The sequence below is a fragment of the Spermophilus citellus genome (genome assembly GCF_964194105.1).
Source record: "Spermophilus citellus genome assembly, chromosome: 1".
In the NCBI taxonomy this organism is placed as follows: domain Eukaryota; kingdom Metazoa; phylum Chordata; class Mammalia; order Rodentia; family Sciuridae; genus Spermophilus; species Spermophilus citellus.
This window is the reverse complement of record NC_138182.1, coordinates 281,033,770-281,054,405: the sequence shown is the minus strand read 5'-3', so window position 1 is coordinate 281,054,405 and position 20,636 is coordinate 281,033,770. Positions and strand designations below refer to the sequence as shown.

The 20,636-nt window shown below is 45.5% G+C and overlaps 1 protein-coding gene across 4 annotated transcripts in view; it reads right to left on the bottom strand.

Annotated features, from left to right (window-relative positions):
- SEMA5A (semaphorin 5A) overlaps positions 1–20,636 on the bottom strand; it is a 492,204-nt gene that overhangs the window by 185,476 nt on the left and 286,092 nt on the right. For all 4 annotated transcript variants that reach the window (XR_014021130.1, XM_081286868.1, XM_081286870.1 and 1 more), the window contains exons 7-8: positions 12,069–12,167; positions 9,940–10,153 (exon numbers count right to left, since the gene is read on the bottom strand). Coding sequence is in view for 3 of the 4 variants with exons in the window: in XM_081286868.1 (XP_081142994.1) it covers positions 9,940–10,153; positions 12,069–12,167 (313 nt within the window). In the remaining variant the exon portion in view is untranslated. The remainder of the gene's footprint in view (positions 1–9,939; positions 10,154–12,068; positions 12,168–20,636) is intronic.

Sequence of the window (20,636 nt, the reverse complement as noted above, 5' to 3'; positions counted from 1 at the left end):
CTATCTGGTAAAATACCAAACTAGGCTGCTGACTCTGAAATCTTATTTTGTTCTGGTTTTACAGAGCTGCTTCTTGTCCTTGCCACACACCACATTCCCAGCCCTCATTTGTCTTTATTTTGCTTGCTTTTTTCTTCAGTTCCAATTGTGAATTTCCAGCTACAGGAATGTTGTCAGTTCAGAGAGCACCAGGGATTTACACCCTGGGGTGCTTTTGCCAAACAAGCTCTCACTTTACCCAGGACGGAGCCTCCCACAGTCACCAGAGCCTGTCCATGCTTCTGCTGTTGAACATTAGTGTCTGATCCTAGGGTGAGGAGCGAAGCTCAGAGAGGAGCTCCTTTTAAAATCAGCTCAAGTGACTTCTCCTCAAGGTACACAGAGCGGGTTTTCTTCCTCCAAGTAAGTGACCTTTAATAATTAGAAAGCCAATAATTGTATTTAAATATCTCAAAGAGTCCTCATGAGGCTAGGGTAGCCTAGCGCCATCAATGTATCTCAGGCCAGGGGTCTTCAAGATGGTTACCAAAAGAGTCATGTTTTCTTAACTAAAAACGTAGTAGCTATAAGAAACAATCCTGCTAAAATGAGAATGCTTCTGAATTTCCAGGGAGTCCTTCTCCACAGGAGGTCACAGCTGGAATCTCAGAGAACAGAAGCCTTAGAGTTTCCTGATCCACCCAAGCATTTCCCCCAGAGAAAGAAAATGAGCAGGTGGCAGAGTGTTAGAGGATCACGTCCCTGTGGAGTTTCACACAGTTAGTCTATTTCATTCAGGAGGTAATGTCTTCAGGTTCCTACTGAGGGTTGATGCTGTGCCCAGCATTAGTTCCCCCAGAACTCACATGATTCACACAATACTATTGTGGACACACCACGTTTTCCCTCCCCCCTACACTGTTGGTGAGTTTATTGTTTCCTTAATTTGACTACCATTTTCTTGAAGGCATATTTTACAGCTTCTCTATTTTAAGCATCAACCATTAAACATTTATTATCCTCCTTTACAGTAATCATTTAATAAGGGTCACTAACGATTGATATTTTAATGCATTAAAGCTGTACAGGAATTTCTCTAAACACATAAATTCATTTTAAGAGTGATTTGGGCACAAGCGAAAATCTGATCTTAAAACATGGATTCGTTTTCAAACACATGCCTCAATGTTCCAGATTCCTCCGGAATGTTATCCAATCAAACACGTTGCCTTTGAAAAGTGAGTAAGTAATGGCTGAAAGGGGTTCCCAAACAAAATGGGGATTTAAAAGGAACATTTTTTTTTCCCAAATGCTTGAAATTGAGTCCGTTTCAAGCATAAAAATGTTTGGGGAGGGGCTTTTACTTGTTTTAAATTCTGGAATACAATTAATAGAATATTTACCTTTATTTCGCAACAATATTCATATTTTGCTTTTTGTGGAATGTGCTTATTTCTTACTCATTCAGCAGATGCTGACTAAGCAATGCTGATCAAGCCTTGACTGGGCTTCTGGCTCTGAGTAAGATGACTGAGCTCACGAAAGTGGCTCATGTACAATTTCTATCCTCAAGGAATTAATAAACTAGTGGGGGAAACTAAGAAATAACTGTTCCCCCATGTCTTGGCCTGCTCAGGCTGCTATAATAAAAATACCAGGGTAGGTCCCCCCGCCCCCCCAGTGCTGAGAGTTGCATGCCGGGCAAGTGTTCTCTTACAGAACTATACCCCAGGCCCCAGGGGAACTTACAAACAAAAGACACATTTCCTTACAGCTCTTCAGGCTCTAAAGTTCCCAGTTAAGTTTCCTTTAGACTCAGTATCTGGTGAGGGCCTGCTTTTGGGTTCACACGGTGGAGAATTCAGGCGGCCTTTCTTAAGAGCTCTAGCCCTAGTCATGAGGGTCCCGTTCCCATAGCTACTCACATCCCAAAGGCTGTGACACCCAGACTCACATCCCACATCATGGTGGCGTCACACTGGGGGTTGCTTCAGTATGAATTTAGGGAGCACGCCAATGACATTAATTCATTTATTTACAATGTCTTTACTGAGTGCTTGCTATGTGTCCAGCACTGCTATAAGCATGTAAAATAAGTCAGCATACAGAATATATCAGCTCCAGACACCGGGACCATTCATTCTGGTTGCAGAAGGAGGTGATGAGATTGCAATGGATAACGTTAAACACTGAGCGTGGAAAGAGGTCCTGAGGACCAGATAGGAGAGGGCCTGGCTTTAAAGTAAGGGGGCCAGGGGTATAGCCCCATGGCAAAGGTGACATCTGGGCAAAGACTTGTAGAGTTGAAGCAGCTGGGCGGCTGGCTGAGGGGCAGAGCTGTCGGTTAGAACACGGACTGGCACACTCCAACACCTGCCCCAAATCTGACCTGCAGTTTGTTTTGTGTTGAAGTTTTATCAGCACCCAGCCACGCTCATGCGTGCCATGGCAATGGCTGCTTCCGTTCTATAATGTTGGAACTGAAAAGCTGCAACGAGATCATATGGACAGCAAAGCCTACCATATTTCATCTGTGGCCCTTTGTAGAAAACGTTTGTTGGGCCTTGGAAGAGAAGGAAGAGCCAGAGCCACTGTGCAGCCTTTGAGAGGCTGAGACCGAGGCAGCGAGAAGCGGGTAAAGGAGATAAGGGCAGGGAGGGCATGGGCCGCCAGCTGCTGCATTGTGGCGTTCTCCTCGGGTGAAATGGAGGATTTTGTAGACTTGGGGCAGGAGAAGACACAAGAGTCCCCATGCTGTGCATGCAGGTGCAACCATGCCAAGAAGGGACAGGATAGACTCAAGTGGGTCTCGGGAAACAACCTCCAAGGCAAGCCACGGAGAAACAGGAATTCACCAGGAGGCAAAAACCCTGGCAAGTGAGGGCAGAATAAATACCCTGTGCACGGTGAGGAGCAGGATGTTCCCAGGAACTTCACATGGCTCCATGTAGGACACCAGAGAGCACGTGGGTCTGTACAGGCAAACAGAGCAGGTCACACCAGCCAGGTAAGAGGACACAGACAAAATTTACAAAGGCACCCAGAGCCCTGGCCATCCCTGTTCCCCCTCTCTGTACCAGCCTGTGCTACAGTTGATGGAACAGCCTCACCTGGGTCACCGTGCACAGGTGCAGGTAAGACACCTATCCGTCACTCTGTAATCAGTGGAAATTTTAGCTGATGTAGGAAATTGCACTGTACTCTAAGAAACTGCACCTGGAACTCTGGTATTAGATCCTGGGATGTGGATTGCTAAAGGAAGGTTGAGGAACCATACCAGATAGTTTTGTTGGGGTTCTGGGAGATAAGATGGGAAGTTTAGAAGTTGGCAGATCCTTCCTCAGAGTTCCCTGTGTCCAAACAGGACATCACCATAAACAGGTGGATCCCATCATTTGCCTGAAGATTAGCCTTGAAGCACCAGAGATCCTGAGAGACTGGAGTCTCCCAATGGCCACAGCCTACCAGGTCCTGGCCATATCTGAACACATGTCCTCTCTGCCTATGTGCTTGTCTTGGCCTGGAGTGTCCGGGCAGTCATTTCTGCCAGCTCCTCACTGCGTCCTCTGAGGGAGAGATTCTAGTGTGGAAGGAGCAAGGCCAGGTCCATGGTAGAGACATGCATGGGGAGAGGGTCCCTTCCTGAGATCCTGGGGTGGGAAGGCTAAACAGGGAGGGGAGCAGTTCTAGGGAATGTATTTTCCACACCAGTGCTCTGCAGGGAGGACAAAGAAACAGGGGCGAACCATCTCCATCTTTGGCAAAGCAGACAGAGAGCTCTCTTCTTCCTGCCCAGTGACTTCTTATGCTACTGAAAACCAGAAGGCGACATTGTCTGCCAAGAGAGGAAGATGTGCCTGATTGGGAAGCCCGAGAGACAGACACACTGACCCTACAGCACAGGAGGGAGGTGAGATGGTTGCCAGAAAGTGAGGCCTGGTGGCTCTCATTCCCACCTGGGAGCGTTTCTTTGTTAGACCGTGATATGGGGTGGGTTGTGTCCCCTTAAAACTAATATTGAAGTCCTAACCTCTCTTTTTTGTGAACATGACCTTATTTGAAAAGTGTCTTTGCAGATGTAACCTAGTTAAAATGAGGTCCATAGGGTGGCTGTAGCCCAATGGCTGGTGTCTTCTAAGGAGAGAGGACTTTACACAGAGTCACACAGGAAGATGGCCATGTGACCATGGAGGCAGAGACAGGAGTGCCACCACAAGGCCCAGAACAGAAGCCACCAAAGCTCGAAGGAGCAAGGAAGGATCCCCCACGGGAGATCTTAAAGGCCCCTGGCCCGGGCAGCACCTGGATTCTGGAGCTGTAGCTCCAGAGCTCTGAGAGAGTAAACACTGTTCATTTGGAATCACACAGTTTGTGCTACTTTGCTTGGGAATTCTGGAGGAAAAACTCCAGGAACCATCCACACTGTTCAAAATGTACTAGAGGCTGTCTTGACAAGGCAGAGTTGGCTGATGGCTGGCGGGAGGAGGATTCTTGGTCACATAATAGTTACTAGGGATGGACTAGGGATGGCTCTGCTGGTCCTCCATCAGTTAACTAGAAGAGAAAGGGACTGCCCCATGCATAGGCAAACTGTCCTGCACAGAGAAAATCACAGCAGTGAGCCAAAAAGCCAACATTTTGCTGACCACGGTTAGCAGGTGCTATGTGCCAGGCTCCTTCTGCTGAGACAATTTTCTTTTATCCTCACAAAAAGGTTGGAAGAAACTGGAAAGCATCCAAAACAAAGGAGTGAGTTTTGCTTATAATAAGTGAGCTGCTGTTAGCTGAGCAATGGCCTCCTGGAGGCTCCAGGTTGTGCAAAGGTCTGGAGATGCCATGATTGGGCAGTTCCAGGCAGGTGCTCAATGCCTGCATAAGGCACAGCAGGCCAGGGAGAGGCCATTCCCTAAGGACAGCAAGGGAGCCAAGTAGGCCTCTTAGTGCCAGAAAACAGGTTGAAAGGGGAGGCTGGTAGCTGCAGTAATTCAGGAACCGGAGGCCAAAGTGTTCATTCATTCACTGTCAACAACCACTTACTGACTGCCTGCCATGCAGCAGATAAGTATCAGACATGAGGAGTTCATGGCAACTACCTTAATTGATTGGTAACTGATAATTAGGAGCCTGGTGCTAATCATCATCTTCATCCCACAGGCTCATCTTAGTCTCAGAGCAGCAGGCTCAGGGGGATAGTTAGGCCCAGTTTGCAGATGAGGAAACTGAGATTCAACCTCAAGTCCATCTGGCTTCAGAGCCTCTGCCTTCCACCTGCAAGCCTTAGGCTGAACATTAGGAAAGGCGCAGAGTGCTATCCCAAACCTCTGGGCTCCACAGCACAGTGAGGACACAGAAATACAAACAAGGCAGGGAGGGATCAAGGGCAATGGAGCCAGGAACGAGTGTTGTGGTTCCCTGAGGAAGGAGAACTGGAGCGTCCTGGAGGGCTCTCAGTGCAGGAATTGAAGGGTGCTGAGAAATGAGCCGGAAAAACAAAGCCTGAGTGCAGGAGGGGAGGGGGTAAGGGAGGTTCTAGGAAGAAGATGCAGGGTGAGGAAGAGAGACCAGGAGATGAAAAGGCAGGACCAGCTCCCCAGGCACCTGACAGGGGGCAGAGTTCAGGCTTCATCCTGGAAACTGCAGCCCAGGATGAATTCACCTCTAGCAACGGACGTGCTGGCCTTCCTGTGCTGGTTCACAGAGCCACAAGGTTACTCAGCTGCCAGCTTTGCAAAGCTAGGGATTGCACAGGACAGTTCACATCTCTGACTTTTTAGAAAAATTCGAGGGCCTGCCACAGGCTCTGGCACTGTTCCAAGGGCACGGTCACTGCCTCAGTCCCACTGTCCCACGTGTCCATGAGCCCTGTCACTCTCATTCACAATTACTTACCAGGCCTGTGGTCATGACCACTTTGTACACAGAATGAGACTTAGTAAAAAGTTGAAGGACATAAGAGTCAACGTGTTTAGAAACATCCATCTGCTCCTCCTTGGGACGGAGGATGGTAGAAGGCAGACCACCCCTCCACCCTATAGTTCACCTGTTAACACCTGCAGCATTGTTCAGGCACTGCGGATCCCCAGGAATGAACAAGGCCAATGCAATCTGGTAAGGAAGCAGCTTTCTAGAGATAGGAAACATCAACATGTGATGACAAATTGTGCCTCCTGCCACTAAGGATGTGGCAGAGCAGTAGCACGGTCACCGGGAGGTTCCAAGATGGACGGCCAGAGGAGGCTCCTCCAGGGAGACGCAGGAGCTGAGCCTGGAGGACTGAGAAGGCAGCTCCCTGGATCTGGGCGAGACTGTCCAGGTGGAGGGGACAGCTTGGGCAATGGGCCAGTGCAGGAGGGTCTTGGGTCATGGGAGGACTTCAGCGAGCAGCTTGCCAGGGATGGATGGGAGGAGAGAGAGCAAGCAGATGTGACTAGAGGTCATAGAACAGTCACTGCAAGCCAAAAACACCAGAGAGTGGACTGTTCTTCTCCAAGCAAAGGGAAGGCAGGAAAGGGACAGGGACTAAAGCCACCTAGGTGACCTTATTCAACAGCTCGTGCTGGCTGCTCCAAGCAGAGTAGGTCAGAGAGGGCTTGTGCAGGAACTGAGGAAATGGGAAGAAGCTCCCAGTTCTAGAAGCCAGCACGTGGGCCTCAGTGGACAGGGTACAGTGTGTCTGGGGAGTGGGGAAAGGAATCGTCAGGGATTTGCGAGTGTCCAGCTCAGATGAATGGCTGAATCTGGAGCCTGCTCTGGGCTGGACTGTGTACTCCTAAATTCATATGCTGAAGACCCAACCTCCAGTACCCCAGAACATGGCTGCACTTGGTTATTAATGAGGTCATTAGGCTAAAACAAGGTCATTAGTGTCAGCCTGAATCCAGTATGGTCAGGGTCCTTAGAGAGTAGATTAGGATACCAACAAGTGGAAGGGAGCCCCCGTGAAGACCAGGAGGATTTGGTCATCTACACGGCAAGGACATGCCAGTCCTACAGAAGCCTTCATCTTGGACTCCAGCCTCTAAAACTGAAGAAAAGAAGCATCTGTTGCTTAAGCCACTGGCCTGAGGTACTTTGTGATGGCAGCCACAGGACACTAACACAGTCCACCCAAGACAGGCGGGACAGGGAAATGACAGGCAGGCATGACATTCCCCGAGCCTGACAGAGCATGAGGCTCTCAGAGACAAAGCCAGACCTGCTGTGGTCAGAGCGAAGGCCCCAATCTGGAATTGGACTGCAGGTGGCTCTGATGTGGTGAGGGTGGAGGGGACCTGGCAGTCACATCAATCAATTGGCTGAATCGGGAACAATCAATCGGCTAAAAGCTCAGAGCATAAAAGCATCATTTAAAAAGGCTTTAAAACTACAACAGGAAATAGGAGCATTCTTGGACACTGCGGAGATAAGGGTATTGTTTACTTAGCTGGTTTGGGTTTCTTTGTTTTTGTCTTATTTATGAGTGAAGCAATGTGAGCATTTTTCTAAAATAATGACAGTCAATGTTGGAGAGGAATAAAGGAAAGGTTATGGTAAAAAAGAAAGGATAATGAATAATGTGACACTGTTAGAAAAGTGGGAGGGAGGGAAGGAAAGAAGGACGGAAGGAACTCTAGAGCACAGCGGAAAGAATCAGCTGTGGACAAAAGTGAAATACAAGGCATGTTTGCAGGGTGCCTAAGGGGACATCTCTGAGACCTAGCATTTCTCTGGGAAATAAGAGGTGAAAGGCACCTGCTGATATTCAGAGTAGGAGAGGACTGGAGTGGGAAGTAGAAGGGGGCAGAGCAGGGACTGGGGACAGTGACTACTGCAGAGTCACCCTGAGGGCCTGTGCAGAGGGCAGAGGCTACACTACATCCCATCGCTCCTCCCCTCAGCAGGGCGGCTGTCTCCAGCAGGCCTGAGTCAGAGATGGGAAGCCAAGACGGGGGTTCCCTGGGGCTGGGTCTGCAGGGAGCGGGCGGGGGAGATGGGAAGTGGAAGATCTAAGGAGAAAGGACCTGGGATGAGCATATCTAGTAAAGGGCAGATGGCTTGCAAAGTCACTTGGTTCCAAGTCACTTGGTGAGAATAAGTTTTCGTAGGTGCAGGCCCAGCAGAGCAGGAGCAGAGCTACAGGGAGCCAACCGCCAGATCGGTCTGAAGCCAGAGAACCAGGAGAGGAAACAGCATCACAGGATTCAGTAAAAGACAATGTGCCCCCCCAGAACACAAGATGGCACCTCACATGCAAGACCTGAGAGCCCTCAGGCCTGGCTCGCACTCTCTGCCTGAGTTGAGGATCTCCCATGGAGGCCAGATAGGTGTCCTCTTTGGAGAAATGTAGGCTATTCAATGTCATGTGAGCTCTGCTAACACCATGGACTGGGTGGAAGGTCCACCATATTTACCTTCAAATTATTTTCAATTTCTGGAATTACCAGATATATGAGTGGCAGTCCATGGGAGGAATCTAAAACATTAATCTCTCCGTGCAGCAAATAATATGTTATGCCCACCACAACCATGCCAAGCACAGAGGGGGCTCTTTTCCTACCTGCATGACATCACCCAATTCCCAAATGGAGAGGATTCCAGCCGGAAGGTAAGGGACTCTCACCACCTGACTGGTCAGTGTGTTTCAGGGTCTCACGGAAGGAGGGAGCCGGGTTTCTAACTCCCACTGCAGCCTGATGTTCTTAAGGCATCACTTTTGGGGAGAGAGACATGGTGCTTCCAGTTCCACTTTGTTTATTTTCATCAATGCTAATCACAAGCCTTTGTAGTAGCAGGCAGAGGTCTTGTTTGATTTTTCAACTGGTCCCTTTGCTTGTTATAAAAAATCAACAATAAATAGAACAACTTAAAGTCACACAAATGGAATTGCAGGGCCCAAAAGAGACTGCCCATAAAGTGTTGTTTTCAGTCAAAAACAATTCAACAAAGATTCTGTTAATGGGAGAAATCCAGTTATTGCTTCAGTTTGGGAGAACAATCAACGTTGCCATTTGGAAGCAATACTGCCATTCAGCTACCATGGGAATTTAATGATGAGGACATTCTTTTTTTTTACAAGGGGGTACTTAGAGGCAAACAGTGATGCTTAAGTTGATTATATAATTTGGCAAAATACTTTGTGTGTGTATCTACCCCCCCCACACACACACACATATCAAGATAAATATGCACAGTAATAGCCAAACCAGTACTTTTATCCAAGGGATATTTGAAAATTTATAATTTTTTTTTGTCATTACAATTGAGTGGAGGGCCGTGCACTAGCCACTGGCAGGTATAGTCAGGATGCTGCTGAACACCCTACAGCAAGGAGAATGCCTTTTCCAAAGCAAAGGATGGCCTTCCCCCAACAGCAGTGTCGCTGGGGGTGAGAAATTCTTGTCCACACAATTCCCTTTTCCTGGGCAAAAGGGCATCCAACCTTCCTATAGCTGGAAACATCAAATTAGTGAATATCACACTGGCAAACTCAGGACTGCATCTTTCTGGAAACTACCACATAAATGCTGAGTGACACATGGTACCCACACTGCCTTTGTGAGTGTGTGTGCGTGTGTGTGTGTGTGTGAGGTCACACTCATGCATGTGCAGAGCACAGGATTTCAGGTAGCACCTATCAGGACCCACAGCCAGTCTTGGATTGGACGGTCAGCACCCTCTTCTGACTTTGTCATGAGCAGGCAAACAACAGATCAGGAAAAAGCAGCTGAACTTTGATGACTGGTCAAATAACATAAGCCCTCTTATTATGGTCTAGCGGGTAAAGAACATCATTGATCTTTCTATTTACTAAAGAGTCACATGATGCTCTTCCAATCCTTAGTAAATGCATTACATTTAGATTTCTTTACAAAATGAAGATTTTGATTTTCTTTGGAAAGTCTGACAGTTCATTTTCAAGCATCAAATAACACAGTGTCACACACAAATGAGAGGGGGCACTGGAGTGACTGTGCGGCTTACCGTTCAGCCATTTGGAGTTGTACTGAGCCGTGCGGAGAGGCGGCAAAATCCCCAGGCTTCGGTAAATGGCGGGATCACGCCCTGGGAAATCCATGGCCGTTGCAGCATAGAGCTCCCCACCAGCTGTGAGCAGAGCCGTGGAGTTGTGCTGGGGACTGTATGGACAGCGGGCCATGCCACTGATCTGGTCATGGATCTCGGTCAGGTTACTCAACTATTGTGAAGACAAGAGGGACAGCAGTTAGACTCCAAGAACCCTTAAAAGGTGCTGGTGGACCCCGTCTCTGCAGTTCTGAGTAAAGAGTGTGCAATAAACTCTCTGGGATCATAGGAGATGACAAACTTTCACACTCCAACTTCATGAAGTCAGCCCGCTGTGGTCGGGACTGGAGAACCTATCATTCACTGTCTGTCTGCTTCCTTTAGAGCCACTGCACCTCATGCTACTGAATACCCACAACATGTGAAGTGAGATTATTGTATTTATGGTTCTGATTTATAATACATGAGTGCTGCTTATTTTCCACTTTGATGAAGAACCCCACTTCAGTATCGGTAGATAAAGGATTATATACAATTTGATCAATATAAACTGTGGATAAAAAGATTGCAAGTAGCCCTAAATAATGTGTTCCTGGTACTGTCGGGTGGTGTGTGGACCATGTATGCGCATCCCTGTAATATATTTTCCTCTCAGTTGAGAGCCACAGGGGTGTCCTGGTATCATCTTGCTGAGTACAGCTTCCCAAATGCAGGATTCCTGACAGTCACTGAATGAGAGGAGCTCCGTGGAGGTTGTGGAATCTGGCAAGAATCAATTTGGGTCCTAACTCTTAACTGAGAGTGAACAGTGCAGAGGGTTCCAGCGGAGGTGCAGGCACCCGGCTTGTCGACTGCTGGGTACCTGGCCCTGCGGAAGTTACTCAAACTCTCAGACTCTTTCATAAAACAGGCCCACAAAGAGGAGCCACCACACGGGGTAGACATCGAGGACTGAGACACTGCTGACGTCAAGCACTGAAGTGTGTGCGGAGCCTGGGAGCTCTCTGGAACATGGTCTCCTAGGGTCCGCCTCCTCCCGTAATGCCCAATAACTGATCGTTAAGTTTTTATTTATTTATTTATTTATTTTTAGTTGTAGATGGACACAATACCTTTATTTTGTGTATTATTTTTATGTGGTGCTGAGAATCGAACCCTGAGCCTCACAACTGCAAGGCAAGCGCTCTACCACTGAGCCACAACCCCAGTCCCTGGTCATTAAGTTTTAAAGAAGGAACAGTAGAAACATGATGAATTAAGGTTGGGAGAGAAGTTGCCCTACCAGAGATTAACATAGTGGCATTTCCTCATTATATACCCTAAGAAAAATTAAATTAATACTCTGATAAAGAAGATCTCAGGCATGCGTGCTGATACTGCCATGCTCCTGCAATGGGACATGCCTACTGAAGATCCCTGTCTGGAACAACAGGCTCAGAAAGAGGATCAGGGCTGGGGATGTGGCTCAAGCGGTAGCGCGCTCGTCTGGCATGCGTGCGGACCGGGTTCGATCCTCAGCACCACATACAAAAAAAACAAAAGATGTTGTGTTCGCCGAATACTAAAAAATAAATATTAAAAAAATTCTCTCTCTCTCTCTCCCCTCTCTCACTCTCTCTTTAAAAAAAAAAAAAAAAAAAAAAAAGAAAGAGGATCAGTTATACCTTTACTTCACCTTTCTTCATATTTGTTTGCTCGATCTCTCGATCTCTCTCTCTCTCTCTTTCTCTCTCTCAGTTTTACATGCTTTTAATCCAATTTATAGATTATATATTCTTCCTCTGGATTCTGATTTTGATACTTAAACAATATCTCTTAGATAAGAAAAAAAAAGAATATGCTTCAGATTAATGTTTAGGGTCACTGGTAGGGAAAATGCTAATTGAAATAGTTTAAAGGACCAATAACTATTTGTTTCCTTGTATTATTAGCATTTTCAATTAGAAATAAACCAACAAATTAGATATTTATTTTATCAAAGTTATTTTTTAAATTAAAGAGAACCCCCTTGCTGTATAGAAATGCACTTAAAGCCTGGGTCTGGACAATCTGCAAAGCTAAGTTCTGGCGACTCCCATGCAGCCTACCGAGCGGTTGGTGCACACAGGTGTGAAGGCATTTGTTCCACAGGTGAAGAGCCGGTCGCCGCCCACCAAAAGCACCCGGATGTAGTTCTGACACTCCTCCTGGAAAAGAAAAGCGCAACAGACGATTGACAAGCCTTCTAAGGAAGAGGAAGAGAAGCATGAGTGCATTTTTTGTCTGGCTAATAAAAAAATAAATAAGTCTCTGAGATATTGACCAAAAGTCACAACAAATGTTAATCTGGCTTTCCATATCTGCAGCAGAAAATATTCATAATGATACAAGGATGTTCAATTAAATTCTCAAAGTCTGCATCTTCTTTTGATCATCATGGGTTCATTTTGAATTGTAGTGCAAACTTTATATTTTCCTGGGCATGTATTAGGAAAGTAAGTAAAAGGAACCTATTAGATGCTGCTGGTGGAAAACCTCCCTGGCACTTCATAAAAACCTTGTAAATGCTTCTTCACTAGGAAGGTTATATGTAAAACTGTCAAGAACTGGAACAAGTTTTTCTTGAGAGGCTCGAGTTGTATTAAATGCACAGGAAATATCTATAGACTCTATTAACTCATTGTTTGACAAGCAAAAATATCACAAATAAAGAAGGGTTCCCCCCATGCTGGGGAAAATCTAGAGATGGGTTATTTTTTGTGGTATGGCCATAGCAGTGACGGCTGTGTGTGCACACACAGCTCCTCAGTCATTCATTGGCTACTGTGCAGCAGGCACAGTGCTAGAAGTCACAGTTAAGGCTGCAAAATTAGAAGGGTTATAACTTTGTCTATAGAGCTGTCCACATGCTATAATGAGGCTGCACAGAGGAACATCCTGTGACTCAGTTCCAAAGGGGAAAGGAAGAATGAAGGGGGTGGGATGGCCTCCTGAGGAACTGACCCCTCTGATGCGTTTTAAAGGAGATTTTGTGAGGCCTCCTGGAGGAGGTGCTTCAAGGGTGCATGCCAGCCTTTAGGGGACTGCCCTGGGCTGAGGCTTGGTGGTGAGGGGAAACACAGTGACTTCAATGGAACAGAGAAAGCATCAGCTGGGGGCGAGACCTGGGCCAGCCTAGTGAGTGAGCATTTTGTCCCGACACTGAAAGACCCATCAAATGCTGTTAGTGAGTGCCATTTTGAATTGAGCTCATGCTTCTCATTAGAGGACACTGAGATTCAACGTGGAAGATAAGACAGACATGGGAGGATGAAGCAAAGGGGTGGGTAGGAAGCCCCTTCATAATTCCCGCTCTGTCACTTCATGCCTGGACCAAGGTGTCAGATGTGATAGGACAATGCCAGAACCTGGCAAATCAGCAGGACATAGAGATAGGGTACAGGTGACACCCCATGGTGTCCTGACAATTGAATCACGTACTGTGTGAACTCAGGACAGTGCAGATCCTGTGGCAGAGCAGTCCTCTCTCAGCCCAAGGGAAGCCCCATCTCAAATATGATACTGATCTGCAGAACCCACAGCCTGCCTCTGACAAGGAAAAGCACCCACATACTGAATCTGCTTCTGAGCATGTATTGAAATACCATTACCGACCAGGGTGACAACAAATCATCACTGGTTGATAAACTGAGAAATAAAAAGAAAAAACCACAAACAAACAAAAAGAAACCCCAGAAAGATCTCAGTTAACTTCAAAGGAGTAAGGAGTAAACAGAGACAGTCGCGTGGGCAACTGGGAACTTGAGGCAGCCTGAGAAGCATGTTGTTCTCTGACCTCCTTATACTGGGGAAAGGGCAGCAGAGTCCCAAAGGCAAAGAGCCAACACCGGTATCCGAGAGTCCCTTCCCAGGTCGGGAATAGGAGGACGTGGCCGAGATGCCCGGGAGTTTCTGCAAGCATGACATCCAGTGAGAATTCAAACAGGAAATGTGCCTGCCCCAGGGCCTGTGATAGGTGACATCTTCCAGAGGACAGGGCAAGTATGCCTCAGGGCCATGATGGGTGACAGACAAGATAATGACGCCATGGTCGAGAGCAGGATGGAAAATCACCAAAAGTGCAGAGGGCTGGGGATTTTGTTTGTTTTCTTGTTGCTGCTTTTAGAGCTGTTTTAACAACAAGATGAGATGGAAAGGAACATTTCTTTTTTTAAAGCAAGAGCCTCCGTTGGGTACAAATGTACCAGGAGCAGCCAGATAAGCAGGGACAACACAGTCACGGATGAATTATTCCAAGAGGGTCATGCAGACTGAAGAGATACGGAGTTCCACAGGCCCGGTGGAAAAAGCAAGGGCCTCTAGTTGATTTTGGAAAGGGGAACAATCCAGATAGAAAATGAGGGCGGGGGGGGGGGTGCTTATCTCAATCTCAGACAAGAAAAACAAAGAGCAAATGAGATTGTAGGTTGCAACATTCCCGATGGCCCATGAGAAACCTGAGGAAGAACTGGAAAGTAGGTCAGTCGTGTGATAATCAGGATGCAGCAGCATGTGTGCCAGACAGGCCGGCTGGACAAAAGGGGCAGTCTAAAATCTCAGAGGACACAGGGGATGAGAGAGGATGCAGAACTGTTGCAGTGAGAGCAGAGGACAGGAGAATGCACTGGGCTGCTCCCTCTGATGGGCTCCTCTGTGCTGCAGGCAGGGAGGGAAGGAGGAGGTCAATGTTGGGGATCAGGGCAGCCAGACAAGGTGGCCAGTGCAGAATCTTTCTGAACGGATGGAGGACAGACCCAGCCTTGTAGAACCTGGAGACACCTACGACGATGTGGAACCTGCTGAGGGTCCTGGGGCAATGTTCTAGTTGGGCCTGGTCACAGGGAGCTCCAATGGCACATGTTGCAGGAGGAAGAGTCCAGGTCAAGGTGTGCTCACTCAGGTCCCTGAGGAGCAACCTGTGAAGGCCAGCAGAGGCTTTGCCTCTGCTTTGTCATCAAGACATGAGGCTCAGCCAGGCTCAGGTTCTCCCTGTACTCACTCTCTGAAAACTCACAAACTGTCTCACCTGAAATCTAAACAAGTACACACACTTAAAGCAATAATTTCTTATAAAGAGAGATGGGGGCAAGTATAAGCAGAACAACGCAAAAACAGAAAAGGAAGAAAGAAGAGGTACTCAGCTCCTGAGCACCGTCACATTTAGGAATGAGAGGAAATGGCATAGAGTGCAGGCTTCGCAAGACTGAGCCTACTCCTGCAGGCGGTTCTAAGACACAGATAATCCGGTGGAAGATGTACCAGCAAATCTCTCTGTTTATCCCTGCTCCCGACTCGGCCTTCTCTTGGGCTATGGGAACTTGCTTGGAGCAATGTTTGGAATCACCACTTTCAACTACAGGCACCATCTGTGCAGAAGTCCCTGGGGATTCTTTTAAAGGTTTCTCTTATAAATCAGCATAGTTAAATGCCTATGCTTTTCCTTTTCTCATCTAAGACTTCTTTGGTTTATTCAGTTTCTCTACCTTAAAAATGGGTTAAGAGGATTTAATGAATTCTGCTTCTCCAGGATGTGCTAGTGCACATCTCCCCGGGCACAGCAGCCTGCTGCTACATGGCTTCTGGTTGACACTGAGCGCTGCCAATGGACATTTGGATGATAACACTTGAATATTAAAGGGACCCTTTGTGATCCACCTGTCCTTGACTCCCAGCAAGTCCTTTGAGACTAGATAGCCCAGATGCAAGGTCACTGACTCAGACGGGGCTTTCCAGAGGGATGGGTAATGCCCACTTGGTTTCAAGGACCCAGACCCTGGAGAGAAAGCACATTTTAGGGCTAATTTCTTAATGAGTGAAATAGTTGTGTTTTACAGTCACAATGGTTGTGGTTTTTTTTTGTTTTTGTTTTTTTTTGCCCCTCAACAGGTCTGTTCTGCTTTAAAAACAAACAAAAAACCTACCTATCTGTGTAAACAGAAGACCTGCAAAAAGAGCAGACCCCTTAGTGTCACCTGAGAAGCGCGGGCGGGCGCAGCTCATCACAACCTATGGATTTCAGGGAGGAGGGTTGGGTTGGAAGTCTTCTGGCCTGAGGCCAACTGGGGCATTCCTGGTGACAGTACTGGCTTTCTCTCTCTCTTTTTTTTTTTTTTTTTGTTTTGTTTTTTTTGAAAGAGTATCTTTATTTAGTTTTCTACAGTTAGGTTATTTTCTTGATCATATTTAGCATTTTCTAAGGAAAAATGTGTTAAGAGTATACATTCTCTTTGGGAACCTGGTTGTTTTTTTTTTTTTTTCCCCAAAGATTATTCCTCCTCTCTCTTTTCGTGTAGGTAACCATGGTTCCATGACAGATTTTCACAGCATTTTATGATTGTACAATGTTCCTTGTGTGAATTTACTTATTATTTACTCTAAGAAATATCTGTTGTTGAAGGTGTAGGCATTGGAGCCTAGTGACTGAAAACAGACTTAGGATCAGAGAAGACCACCTTCAAAGTCCATGTCCACTGCCTTCAAGGTACCTCGTGCAGATTCTACCTCCTAGGATCACACTTTCCTCTGCTATAAAAAATTTAGACTCTGGGATAATTATTTGTAAACCATAGATGTATGTTTTATTTATTTATTTATTTTTTTATTGGTTGTTCACAACATTACAAAGCTCTTGACATATCATATTTCATACATTAGATTGAAGTGGGTTATGAACCCCCAATTTTACCCCAAATGCAGATTGCAGAATCACGTCGGTTACACATCCACAATTTTACATAATGCCCTATTAGTAATTGTTGTATTGTGCTACCTTTCCTATCCCCTACTATCCCCCCTCCCCTCCCCTCCCATCTTCTCTCTCTACCCCATCTACTGTAATTCATTTCTCTCCTTGTTTATTTTCCCATTCCCCTCACAACCTCTTATATGTAATTTTGTATAGCAATGAGGGTCTCCCTTCATTTCCATGCAATTTTCCTCATCTCTCCCTTTCCCTCCCATCTCATGTCACTGATTAATGTTACTCTTTTCTTCCCACTCTTCCTCCCTGCTCTGTTCATAGTTGCTCTCATTATATCAAAGAAGACATTTGGTATTTGTTTTTTAGGGATTGGCTAGCTTCACTAAGCATAATCTGCTCTAGTGCCATCCATTTCCCTGCAAATTCTATGATTTTGTCATTTTTTATTGCTGCATAGTACTCCATTGTGTATAGATGCCACATTTTTTTTTATCCATTCATCTATTGAAAGGCATCTGGGTTGGTTCCACAGTCTAGCTATTGTGAATTGTGCTGCTATGAACATCGATGTGGCAGTATCCCTGTAGCATGCTCTTTTAAGGTCTTCAGGGAATAGTCCGAGAAGGGCAATAGCTGGGTCAAATGGTGGTTCCACTCCCATCTTTCCCAGGAATCTCCAAACTGCTTTCCAAATTGGCCGCACCAATTTGCAGTCCCACCAGCAATGTACAAGTGTACCCTTTTCTCCACATCTTTGCCAGCACTTGTTGTTGTTTGACTTCATAGTGGCTGAGTACTGGCTTTCTCTTGATGCATTACCTCTGTGAGCACCCAGAGTGCTAAAGTGCAGACATTCATAGTAATAGCAGGTACCTTTTAAAAGGGGAATATACACTGACCAAAGTCATGATTACCAGATGACTCAAAAAAAGAAAGAAAGAAAGAAACACATAGTGTCCAATCAGATGTGTGTGTGTATGAAACATGCATATATGTACATACATGTTATAGATGCAATATATAGTACTCCTAGGTATCCATGGGGATTGGTTCCAGGAACCCTAAAGCTACCAAGATCTCAAGTCCCTCATAAAAAAGAGGTAGAATTTCTGTATGAACTCTGTACATCCTCCCAATCTGAATTGGGAGTTTGAATTATCTCTAGATGAGTTATAACACCCAATACGATGCAACCGATATGTAAATAGTTGCTGTATTGTTTAGGAAGTAATAAATGGAAAAAAAATCTGTGCATGTTCAGTACAGATGTGACCATTGTGGTCCTCACTCCACAGCACATGATCCTGATTGGTGTAACCCAAGGATGAGGAGGCTGTGACTGTACATATAAAGAGAAAGAGGAATAAATAAGCACACTTCTGTGTATAATTGTCTATTATATGCTACATGATGTATAGTGGCTTAATATATTAAAACATACTGTGTATATTCTCAATTGCACTGACTCTGTAGGATACTTAAACACCTTGATAACAAAATAAAAAAAATTGGTTTGCATAATCTTAACATGATGTTAGTATTTTACCTAAAACACCCTCTATTTTCAAAGTGATTGAAAAGAACAGAGGTGGTTCTATAGTGTGTCACACACACTGATTACAGCTTTCATAAATATTTAGGCTTCGGATGAAAATGTCAACCACCAAGTTGTTAGGCAGGGGGTGTCATGGCTTTCTTCTCCTCATCCCTAGGAGTTTACCTCTTTACCAGATGATTTGGCAACTCAAGAAGTAAGACCAAGGGATACAGCAAGAAAAACAATTCAGAGAACCCTGGATTTTAATCAAAATGCTCCCACTAACTAGCAAAACAATCCTAGGAACTTAGTGTCAAAAATCCAGAGATGGGATCATAAATAAGAGCCCTTTGAGAACTACAAAGTGTAACATCAGCATAAAGCAGCTCTCTCAGTCCCTCAATGGTCAGTTGTGTTTTCTTTGTCAAGTTCCTAAATGTCAGGGTGGGAGGAGCTCCCGTCCAGACACTAGAACCCCGCACAGACAAGGAACTCTTGTTAGATGATACAACTGACTATTTGTCTTTAAACTAACATTTATGTGAAATACATTTAAATAGTTCTAGAATGGGATTTCTATAATGCTACTTCAGAAAGAACTAAATGCAACACATTTCATTATAATATATCTTGAATCCATAAAGACAGATTCTTTTCTGCTTTATGCTTAAGCCATTGCAGCTACAGCGAGCAGAACATATTCTAAGGAATCAGAAGTAGAACCTTGCAAAGAACTAAGCATCTCAGTACCACCTTCTGGCTTAGTCCTGCCCAAATTAAAAGCTATGGATAACTTTTCTTGACCGGATTCTCTAAATTGTAAATTTCATGCACTACACATGAAATGATGTGTGTTCTTAGCCTCAGCAACACCAGAAAAATAAGAAACAAGTTGTCCTCTGCAGCTTATGGAGGAATGCTCTCATCAGAAGAGCAAGTGGGCAGGGGCAGCACATCCCTGCCACCCCAATACCTCCTTCCACGCACTGCATTCTGACCACTTGGCAGTAAGATGTGTTATGCGAGCAGCACAGGCTGCTTTGGGGGGAGGGGGTGGTAGGAAAAAAAAATGAGTTCAGTTAAAATGACTGGCATTTTTCTCATTTTTGAGATGTCACATTTTGCATTGTTCTTTTTATTTCAGGGAGAAGAAAAACATTGTAATTCTGTTTAAGCTCTCAGAATACTCTAGTATAAGCACAAACATAAAACAGTTGAATTCTCCTTCTAAACTCATGATCACTAAGAAAAGCCTGAATTCCACTTCTCTAAAGAGACATTACATTTCCATCAAGCTGTGAAAACATTATCTGAGTGGGTTCCAGTGCCTGGCATGGTTCCTCCTGTCCCTAGGGACCAGCTTGCTTCTCTCCTTTTTGTGTCCCAGGAGTGGTGCCTGGGTCATTCTGTAGATGGCAATCATGTCAATGACCATTTTAAGAAAGCAAGACAGATATGAAGGGGACTTGCACAGGAGATGGAGGACCCTCTGCCCTTATTCCCCATGGGCCAGGCTGCAGCAGCTCAAAACCTCCACGAAGCCACCACCTCATGTTGTACACGTGAACTCCCACTGCACACAGTCCTGCTGTGCAAACCGAATGCTATTTCAGAGGAGCAGAGGGTATTTAAAACTCTAGGTGAATTTATCAACCTACTGAATACAACCTGAAAGAAAACGTGATTAATCTTTCTCAAAGCATATGGGACTTAAAATTCATCTTCATTTGTTTTAACACATGAGTACAAATTCAACCCACAGAGTTTGGATCAATTTATAATTAATAAGACTTGCTATTATACTTAACCCACAAATCCAAAAACATGAAGCATAAAGATATGGCTTCATTTGACATCATGTGTTTTCCTCAATTTGTTTCTCTGTATCAGAAAAGCTCAGTGAGGTGTGGGAACATCTGGTCCCTTCAGTGAAGCTGAGTGAGAGTGCCTTTTCCTATCCCATGGATCTTACTTGCTTCTTTTCTTTTCTTTCTTTTTCTTTTTCTTTCTTTTTTTTTTTTTTTTTGTTACTGGGGATTGAACCCAGGGGTGCTTAACCACTGAGCAACATCCCACTCTTTTTTCCATTTTACTTACAGACAGGGTCTTGATAAGTTATGTAGGGTCTCCCTAAGTTTCTGAGGCTGGCTTTCAACTTGCAATCCCCCTGCCTCCCAAGTCACTGGGATCACAGGTGTGCACCACCATGCCCAGCAATTTCTAACCATCACTCATCTATTGACCACAGCTTAAGGTGAAAAGGGGGCCAGTTTGATTCAGCAAAAGTAATTTTCCTCCACAATGAAATAACATACTAGGAAAAGGAAGCCTCCCGATTTTTCTAAGATTAGGTCTCACAAACAACGTGGTCAAGCCCCTGGCTACGTTATCTGGTGCTTT